This window comes from Temnothorax curvispinosus, unplaced genomic scaffold, assembly GCF_003070985.1.
Source record: "Temnothorax curvispinosus isolate PA1 unplaced genomic scaffold, ASM307098v1 QBEX01014901.1, whole genome shotgun sequence".
Lineage (NCBI taxonomy): Eukaryota > Metazoa > Arthropoda > Insecta > Hymenoptera > Formicidae > Temnothorax > Temnothorax curvispinosus.
In genome coordinates, this window is record NW_020224681.1 from 356,002 (window position 1) to 365,984 (window position 9,983).

Here is a 9,983-nt window from a genome sequence, read left to right on the forward strand (position 1 = left end):
AAATAACTTTTAGTAATATCAAAAGATGATTATTTAAGAAATAAAATTAAAAAAACTTTATTTTATATCGAATATAAAGTATTATTCATATTTGAAGTATGTTAACAGCAGAGATAAACAGAACTGTTAATGAAATTTAAACAGGTATATATATATGTTTTAAGTAAAACAGAATCTTAGAATATTTATTTATTTTCAGAATAGCCGATATTAAATTAGTACCACATATAATTTAACATAGACTTGATGCATAGATGATTTTCTTCACCAAAGAATAAAGTTACTTTCACTTTCCCATTCTTTTCTTGAGACACGAACAGTCATTACATATTATATTTTCAATTATACTTTTATTAATAGCTTTGTTAACGAATAATACGATATATTCAGAAAATTTTTATAAACTGTTTTTACACATAACGATGTCAACTGTAATTAGTAACTATACTAATTCGTTCCGTCCTTTTTATTATATTACTTAATGCATTTTTTCGTTTGTCAAATAGCCTTATACAATTCCAAAATATGGTAATAACTATATAATATTTTTACAAATATATAAATACTTTTTCTAATGCATTTATGTCCAGTAAGATTGTTATATGGCGTGTGTATAATGTGTAATTGATATGGATACTTTCAAAATATACATAATGTTGCTTACAGCTATATTTGCGAGGTTAAAGGAATGTAAAAATAACAAAAAAAATACACGTAGTATGACAAATACAGGTATAAAGCAGATATAATTAATGGGAATGTAACGAACAATCAGACTGATTCTTTGCAATAAATTTGCGCGTAAAAGTATCACGGTATATTAAGTGAATGATAACTATAAAAATAACTTGTGAAAAATTATGTAAATCCATACAAGCTGTGTAAATAATGTCAATGAAAAAAAATCTGTTCTATTAGAATCTGTTACCACATATACTAGTAAAAATCGCTTGATTCGTTTTTATCAGAAGAAAAAGAATGCAAACGTAGTGCGTTTAAGTACATGAAACGTATATTATTATTAATATATATATATATATCTATATATATACTTTTCACAGATTTCTCAGTTTATATAGTACACGTGACTAAGTCCACAATGCTAGAAAACCGTCCGAAAGAATCTTATTTTACATATAAATCTTTGTTCTCCGAATTTTCTTGCTATCACTAAAATTTTACTTTCATTCTATATCACTTGCGGACGAGATGTCCGACCAAACTCGCGAATCATTTCAGGCGAATCGGCGAGTATAACTATGACGTAGTTGCGAAAGTGTCATTCTTTCTTTTATGTATATTACACACGATAAAAGTTATAGGAATGATAAGAGCTGCTCCAGAAAAAGAATGAGGGAATGTTAAGTGTGTTAAGCGCATGGTTTTATCGCTAGTTTTTCTTGTTAATCGCACAGAAATACGTGTCATGCGATTTTCCATACGACCGAAATATTTCCTGACAGAGACTGATTTTCGTACGTGCTTTTGATTAAAGAAATCCCATTTCTAAGGCAGTATAAAGGGCTTGAGTGTCTGAGTGACTATTTATCCTCCAAAAGGGAAAGTTATGCGCCCGCGCTGCCGTTTCCTCGTCCGAATCGTCTCCTATCACCACGTACGTACATCTACGGCCAAATCGGGCGACCACTCTACCGAAACAGCTCTCCTTTCCTAAAACGAGAATGTAACTTTGCTACGGTTCTGCAAAAATAATGGAAAAATTGCCAAAAAGTTTTAGTAGTTTGTTTAAAAGTGCAAGTTATACTAAATATCAATTTATTTATGCATATATATATTTTGTTTTGTTACTTAAAATAAAAATAAAAACTTTCTAGTTTATTTTTCTGCTGGATTTTATTTGCTGGATAAACTATAAATTTAGCTGTCTTTTATTACCATGTAATTTCCGTTTCATGATGTAATCAAGTGATATAGCTATATAGTTAAACATTTTTTGGGTAATTATTTAATTGTTTCTTTATGTTTGATAATTACCAATTTTAGAGGCCGAGTATATATTCTCTATGGGAAATATTCCGCCGATGCCAAATAGCAGGACTTTAGAGAGTGCGGGCACCAGCTGCGTAGTCGTCACCAGGATATTGATGCAGTGGCTTCTCTTGTTGATAATGTTCAGACACTTCACTGCCGACGTCAACCAGTTATCAGTCAACATTTCAATCTCGGAACGCAACTGCAGCCACTGTTCGCGCTTGGCTGTACCCAGGAGGCCACCTACATTGTTCCGATAGTTGCAATAAATCTCCTTGATTTTACGATAACGGAACGCTAGCTTCCTCATCCAATCGACGCCGCCTCGCACACCGGATGCCAGACATATTCCATTGTTTGCAGACGCGCACTGAAAGCCATCGGTCGCGAAATTGTAGGATGACAGGTCCTGCCCGTTGTCGTCCGACGAAACATCGTCTATGTGCACTTGATCGCAATCCTACGAAAGAAAAAGTAATATTTGTTTTTGCATTTGAAAGTATGAATTATCAGTATGCATAATTGCTACATCATGTACCGTAAAGCACATGAGCCGAATATGATTCGTCTAGGCTTTAAAATTGTTTTTAATGACTGTAACGAATACAAAATTCTAAAATTCATTATGTTCTAGCTAAAATCTCACATTGCACTATACCATACAGGTAGTCTATATGCAGATGTTAGTTTTTAAAGATCACATATGGTCAACTTACGGACGCTGGCAGGAAGCGAACCATATTAAGACTATACCAGACCATTCAGAGATCAAGTGTCTCAAATATTATTTGCAAATTTAAAAATAGTTATGATAAGTAACATTCTGTAATACTAGAGAATATTCTTCTCTAAAAAATAGAATTAAGTATTATATAATCATTAAAATTAAATACTATATAAAATATTAGATATATAGAATATTAGTTAAATAATTACATAAAATACTTAAATCATTTTTTAAATTATATTTTCGAATCTATAAAAGTTATTTAAATATTCTGCTTCAGCGGGAGATCATTCTATATAAAGTTTATACATGGGAACTTGCAAGAAATTTCTATCACCTCTACGTCATTGAAGAAAAAGTGCGTATCCGCCAAAGTGAATATCATCTCCTCCATTCTATACGCCACTTGAGCCAGGAGGTTTGTATCCTTACGGTACTTGGTGGCGTATTGTCCAGTTAGCAGGGAGTGAAATACGACTATGGTTTCGTCGAGGTCCCAGATGAATATACGCTCGGGGCCGGCTTCCGTCGTATCCGCGGAACCGATACTGTTTCCGCTTCCGCTCTGTCTTCTTCCGCGCCTGCATGGCTTCGTCGTTGCCACTGGAAAGTGGACAGTTACAGGTTTTTTTTCTTAATATTTGTTCAGTAATATTCTTCATTATACGTATGTTATGTTCTTTTTTTTAATATTCTTTCAAAAATGATATATTACCTTTGACAATATATTATGTAAGATTATATAATATATTACCTTCGATGTTTGCGGTTTCCCGTGCGGTCAGATCGCTCGCATCGTGTGTCGTTGGGTCCAACGTGAGCGCGGACTTGGTTGAATCTTCTCACGCATACGAAATAATGTTAACGTTGCGATCGTTTTGTAAAGAGCTCTCATTAAACGTGCAAATGATTATTGTTTGAATTATAAAATCTCTTGTATACATCAGTTTATTTTTGGAATAAATTTAGAATATTGAAGTTTCAGAGCGATACATTTTAACATAATTTTCAAAATTAAACTTAAACCAGTTTCCGATTAAACGACTTGAATGCAAAAGTTTCATTTTTGCACCACTGTTTTTCCAACAGTTCGTGCCATGCAACTGTTGCATTTTATTTACAAGGAATTTCATTTATCATTTGCAAGAAATAAAAAAGAGCGCGATCTAACAGTAAAAGATTACCAGCAAAGTTGATGTTTCCGATATTGAACGAAGCTGGCGGCGCATGATAACCGGGCACAGGATAATATCCGGAATACTGGAGTGGTACCCTGTCGTTTCCGTACAAACTACTGCTGTAAGCGCTATAGTCTAATTTCTGCGGAAGAAAAGGAGGGAAGGTCATTCGCAATTTGGGGAAAAATCAAGGATGGAAATCGAACACATCGAGTGCGTTCTCACCTGAGAGGCCGATGATATATTTTGCGCCATATTCGGGAAGGTTGTCGTCCCGCTATTGTAACTGGCGTAGGACGGATACTGCGTCATCGAGCTTGACGATGTATAAGAGCTTAGGTACGAGCTCTGCAAGCTTGATGCGTTTTTCGAAGCTGTCGTTGATCCGTAAGGTGGCGAATTGTACAGGCTATGGAAAAGAAAAAACCGTGATAAATTTTTTTTAAATATAATGGGGATCTGTTTGTTCGAAGCGGATTGACTTTACAAATATAATACGTACGTAGTCTGGCGATTAAACAATGATTTTATTTAAAAAGTCGAATTATCAAGAGTTTTTACAAATATATTTTTCGTATTTTATTTTATTCAAATTACATTTCTCTGGCAAATGAAATATCTTTTCATCACAATTATTTTTTCAAATGAAGTTAATCTCATTACGTTTAATCAGTGGACTGTATTTGGCGAATTAATGTTTAAATACCTGTTGTAATATTGGTTGGGTCCGTACAGGGATCCGTAATCCGTCTTTTCCATCGAGTCCGGATATTCCTGCTCCTTTTCCTCGGCATTCTCGTCGATGTATAGTTCACCACCGGGTACACTGTCATTCTCGGGACAGTCCTGCACCTCGTTCTTAACTTCGGTCTCTTGTATGAAAATGGACAAAACATTTTGTTTATAAATGCAATTTTCCGAAATGTCTATATTTTGCATCTTTGCTTAATGATTTAGAATTCTAGAACGATACTGATTGCTACTCTTTTAATCGTACTTTCGAGAAGCTGATTGGAATGATTAAAATAAACGTGAAAATAGCGAACTGCAAAAAGTGCTTAAGCTATCGTAACGAGATATCGGCTATTAATGAGCAATCATCAATGTTACCTCTAGATATATTATATGTAAAAGCAACGGGATCTAATAATTTAAATTTGATTTTATGTGGCAATATATCTATTCTACGCCAATGCAGTTGCATGTTCTATCTACCATTGTTTGCGGCGCGAGGATGCTGTACCGAGGCTTCTGTTGAGGAAGACACGTTGCCAGCATTGTCTAAAACCCCTGCTGGTTTTGTCGGATCATTGTCTTCGGTTAACATATCACTCTACTGTAATGACATAAATCACCGATTTGTATCTTTATGTCGAGAGCGTGAGAACAAATAACGAAACCATCACAAAAGAATATTGTAACTTAAAAATGATCGATGTCTCTTTGTTGGAAACATGTGAGATAATCAAAGAGAGAAAGAGCGAGAGAGAGAGAAAAAGGGGAGAAAGAGAATTCGTAGATAAAATCGTAAAACACAAAATGTTATAATATATTAATAAAAAGTATAATAATATACAATTATTCTTATATTTCAGCAATCTGTAAATGTAATTTAATGGTGCATGCGGAGACGCGAATGCCATAAATTTACTCCTCGATAAGCAGTTAAATCCGTATGCCAACGCATTAACGACCGTGTATTGAACGATTGTGCATTAACGCACGCTCGTCACTTTGCAGGTGAAGGAAGATCGCGCACCTGTGAGGTCACGAGACTGCTCGTTCGCGTGAGAACTCGATTATTGTCTGCCAATTGCGTGTCGAAGAGGTGGAGTGACTGGCTGGGTAGGCGTACACCACGAGGCACCGAAACCAGCCAATGGAACGATCCTCGATGCTTTGCGTTATGTATTCTTTATGTTGCCAAGTCACTATCTATATCTGTACTCCGCCCCCGTGCGCGTACATATGTCTCGTACATAATTCGCGCAAAAAGCAGAAGATACCTTTAAGACGTCCTCGAGATAAGTGACCACGCTCGTATACGCAAGTCTCAATTTTTCTTTTTTTTTTTTTCAAATATTGTATTATAAAAGTACAACTTTGATTTTACAGCCGATTTGAGTACCTTGATAACGAAGCATTTAAGCGCAATCGCTTTTGAACGAATAATCTCGTCGAAAGGCACGAATTAATTTGTCGTGGCATTTGTTAGAAGAGCGTAGATAAATATTGATTTGGGGCTTATTGCCAGCTCTTTACTCTCTCTTCATCGCCTTCCGCTTTGAAAAACTTTCTTTTTATCGTTGGCAAATGATTTCTATGTACAGGTTTATGTATACATAAGTGCGTGCGGATCATGCAGATATTGGAGTAAGTAGTACCGTAAGGGAAATCTTAAGAAATAAGACTTTTGCCGAATACGACGTTGTACAGCCACCCTATATATCGTTGCAGCTCATCTCGCCGCGCCGAGTCGCATATAATGCACAGTGAAGCGAGAGATGAAAGGCACTCCGCTTATCTAAACAAAAGCCTGTGCCGAAGTGTTTATCGCGGGCGAGTTGCTTAGCTTGCTGTCTGCCTACTCTGACTGGCTGTCTGTCTGTCAACCGTCAAGGAAAACGAAATGCAGCGAAACAAGAGGAATGCCGCTGCTTATCCGCGCAAGTTTCTCCTCTAGTCCACCTAATGGCTCGGTTTACGTCGTCGACCGTAGGAGAGCGAGAGAGAAAGAGAGAAGGTAAGGGAGAGAGAGGGAGAGGGAGACAGAAGGAAAAGTAAAGCCTAAGGATGGCTACACAAGAGAAGTTTATCGAGACAAAAGCTTTTTGTCCGAACCTATCTGGCCACATTACGTGAAGAATACAAAAGTTTCTTAGACGTCCTTTGAAAATGTTATTTTTTTGATCGGTATATAATAGCTCTCCTCATAATAGCTAGATTTATTATTGTTTGAACAAATTTATTCACTGCAAGAGCATTAACTTGAAAGTTTTTTCGTGTAACTTTGTTATCCTATTTTTAATAAATGTTATTCTTCTGACTGGACTTTCTTCATAATAGCTGGACTAGCCTCATAATGGCACTATTACTCCTCCAAGTAGAATACGTTAATTATTATTCGTCATAACATCGAAGATTTTTTTCGGTTAAAATTTTGTCGATCTGATGAATAAAATAACTTGAATTTTATTTCAGAATATCAGCGTTGAATGATTATCAAAATATTATTATATTCGGTGCATAGTACCGGTAATGAAAACAAGGTGTTAAATCGCGAGTCTAATAATTTTTCAAATATTCAACAAATTCAAATATGCATTAATAAAACTTTAGCTCTAAAATATACAAATTAGTTTTTACTAATTATAGAGAGAAAACCTGTGTTTACGTTTCATATGTACATATTTTTCAATTAAATTTATTTTTTTTTCAGATAATTTTTTAGAATAAGCTTTAACTACTTTATCTTAATATCTGAATAAAATTTCTCAAAATCATGTTTTTTTCATTTCTAACTTTGCGGTCTTTCACTGTGAAGGGCGTCACTCACGAAAAAGTAAATATTAAAACTTTATCACTTCTATATTATAGAACTTATTGGTTGCAGTTTTGTGAACTGTTACGAAAATAGTTGGATAAAACTGTCGTTAAGCAGCGCGACAGGCTTTTTGGAGAGAACGTATTGTCTGATACTACGCAATGGCCAATTAAAATACATTACTGCCGTAACGAGCCGAATGAGATGCATAAGTTACGCATGCTCACGTGATAATGACATTTTACGCGTGTATGCGAACATCCGCGAACAGCCGTTCACGGCTCTCTCTCTCTCTCTCTCTCCCTCTTTTTCTCGTTTATTTAACAATTTTAGAAAAAAAAAATGTGCACGTATGGAATGTTTAGAACGTTTATGCGTTTTTATTTTAGGACAGATTATTTTAATTCCTGATATAACTAACATGAAAAGGATAATTATCTTTTTCTCATATATTGCATACACAAGAATGTTGAATTGAAAAAAAATCACTTGAAGAGTGTTCTCTTCCGGAATTAAATTATAATTAGTAAAATATTAATGGAACCGATTTAGAAAGAGAAAGAGAGATAGGACATTATTAAGTTCTAAAATAATAAATTATAGTTTTGAAGATACAAACGTGTTACGCAAAATTAATATAATATAATTTTTATTTCGGTAATATATTCAAATATACAAAATATGCCACGTGCGATACGAAAGACACGTCAAGAATTTATTTGAATAAATTAACTTTTCAACGATTTTTTACGTTCATCGACAGAATATAAACATAAATTATGTACTCCAACCTACATACCTCTTTTCTATATTTTTAACTCGCATTTTTTTCCAAATTTATATTCTATCCCTCTATATATTTATATTTGCTGCACTAGACTATTAACTTGTAGGAAGATCTACTGTCACGCGACACGCGACACGCGACACGATCTGGGCATAACGACAAATCCTGATTCGGCATACGTACATGTATCAAACGTGCTGCGAGAACAAGAAACATTCCACATTAGCATATAGCCATAGGGGATAGGAAAAAGAGCAGTTGTCGCGATAAATCTAACGAAACAACATCGATCAGAGCCTTACGTTCCGTCGCTGCTGGCTCCGGAGTCCAGACTCGAGACAGAGTGCTCCGACAAATATTCAAGGATGTCGTCGGTGATTTCCTCCTGACAACAGCATCGTTACATCCCGGGGAGCCGGGGGTGCGTAACGCGTGCGGGCGGGCGGACGCGCGTGTCTCCTACGTGCGGTCCGTGCGGATGCGCGTAAATACGTCGAGTCGTATAGGAATCCACGGACCACGCATTCACTTTCCTCGCATCTTCCAGGACCACGGGAACATCGTGCTGCGCGTTCAACCACCACCCTCTGCGTTACGCGTGCGTTACCTTTCGCGCACCGCCCGGCACCCAACACACATACATATAGAGAATAGAGATCACGTCTCCGTCTCGATGCGGCGATGCACGTCTTCGAAACGATCGGATCCACCGATCCACGTCGTTCCAATCAGTTTCAGTCACCGGGGCCGGGGAGAGCCTCGTCCGCGGTCCGAGTGGCGGACGTTCCGCAGGATCACCGCTCGCCGCTCACCGCTTCGCCCGTTCGCGTTCGCGCGGGGGATGCGGTGCAAAGCCCCCAAGTCCTGGCCGTGCACCCGACGCACCCGATGCACCGCCACCTGCACACGATCACTTGCCGCGACCCGCGACCGCGACTGCCAACAGTGCCAACTGCCAACGAGACTCGCGCGTTTAATTTTCCCGGCACGCCGCGGCTTTTTTTCTCCTACTGGGAAAAACGCTTCCCCAGTCCCCAACTCCCCAATCTCCGGCGCGGCGCGGCGGAGAGATCGCTGATCGCTCACGTTAGACTCACTACCATCGTTTCCCCGGCGCCCCGGCGCGTCACGTCGCGTGTCGACTGTCGCGTCTCGCGTAGCGACCTAGCGTAGAGATGTATTGGCGGGTCCTCAACTCCTCGAGTCTCGAGTCCTCGCCGTGTGTGCGTGTGTGCGCGTGTGCGAGAGAGCGCGATACGTCCACTGTCCAGATACGACAGGTCGCGTCGTGTCGTGGCCTGTTGTGGAGTGTGGAGTTCTGAGCATGCGAAATGTCGCCTGCCACCCCCGCCCGGTGGTCACGTGGTCACCCGCTCGGCTCCTCTTCCTCTTCCTCTTCTCGCCTCACCTTTCTCTCTTTCATTCTTGCCCTCTTGCCCTCTTCGTCTCGTCCAGTCGCCTCTCTTTGTTCCGCGCTCTCCTCTCCTCTCCTCTCGTCCTTTAACCTCCGCTTTTCTCCCTGCCCTGCCTCTTCTGTCTTTATCGCTCTCTTTCCCTGTTTTCCTCCTTTTCTTCCAAACCATTATTGCGTATTGCTACTTGCTACGCGAATTACGCGCATACCGAAATGATCATTCCTCCAAAATGAGAAATTATACATTCCTTCTCTCACTTCTCTGCCTCTTATCACACGCGTTCATCATATCTTTCTTGCTCTTTTACTTTCTCTCTTCCTTGCATTTTATTATTTATTTC

The 9,983-nt window shown here is 38.3% G+C and overlaps 1 protein-coding gene across 3 annotated transcripts; it reads right to left on the reverse strand.

Moving 5' to 3' along the window:
• Positions 1-30: 30 nt before the first annotated feature.
• On the reverse strand, positions 31-9,682 carry LOC112465101 (eyes absent homolog 4). 3 transcript variants are annotated; one of them, XM_025032490.1, is made up of 10 exons: positions 8,531-9,682; positions 8,412-8,425; positions 5,113-5,233; positions 4,604-4,769; positions 4,123-4,306; positions 3,904-4,039; positions 3,474-3,557; positions 3,057-3,322; positions 1,996-2,452; positions 31-1,671 (listed from the first exon to the last, which is right to left on the reverse strand). In XM_025032490.1, exons 3-10 carry the CDS (start codon positions 5,222-5,224, stop codon positions 1,490-1,492), a joined length of 1,587 nt encoding a protein of 528 aa, XP_024888258.1. In that variant the 5' UTR covers positions 5,225-5,233; positions 8,412-8,425; positions 8,531-9,682; the 3' UTR covers positions 31-1,489. The 3 variants fall into 3 exon arrangements, with proteins under 3 accessions (XP_024888258.1, XP_024888257.1, XP_024888259.1); XM_025032489.1 differs by lacking the exon at positions 8,412-8,425; XM_025032491.1 differs by lacking the exons at positions 8,412-8,425; positions 8,531-9,682 and adding an exon at positions 5,549-6,269.
• Between the last annotated feature and the right edge of the window lie 301 nt (positions 9,683-9,983).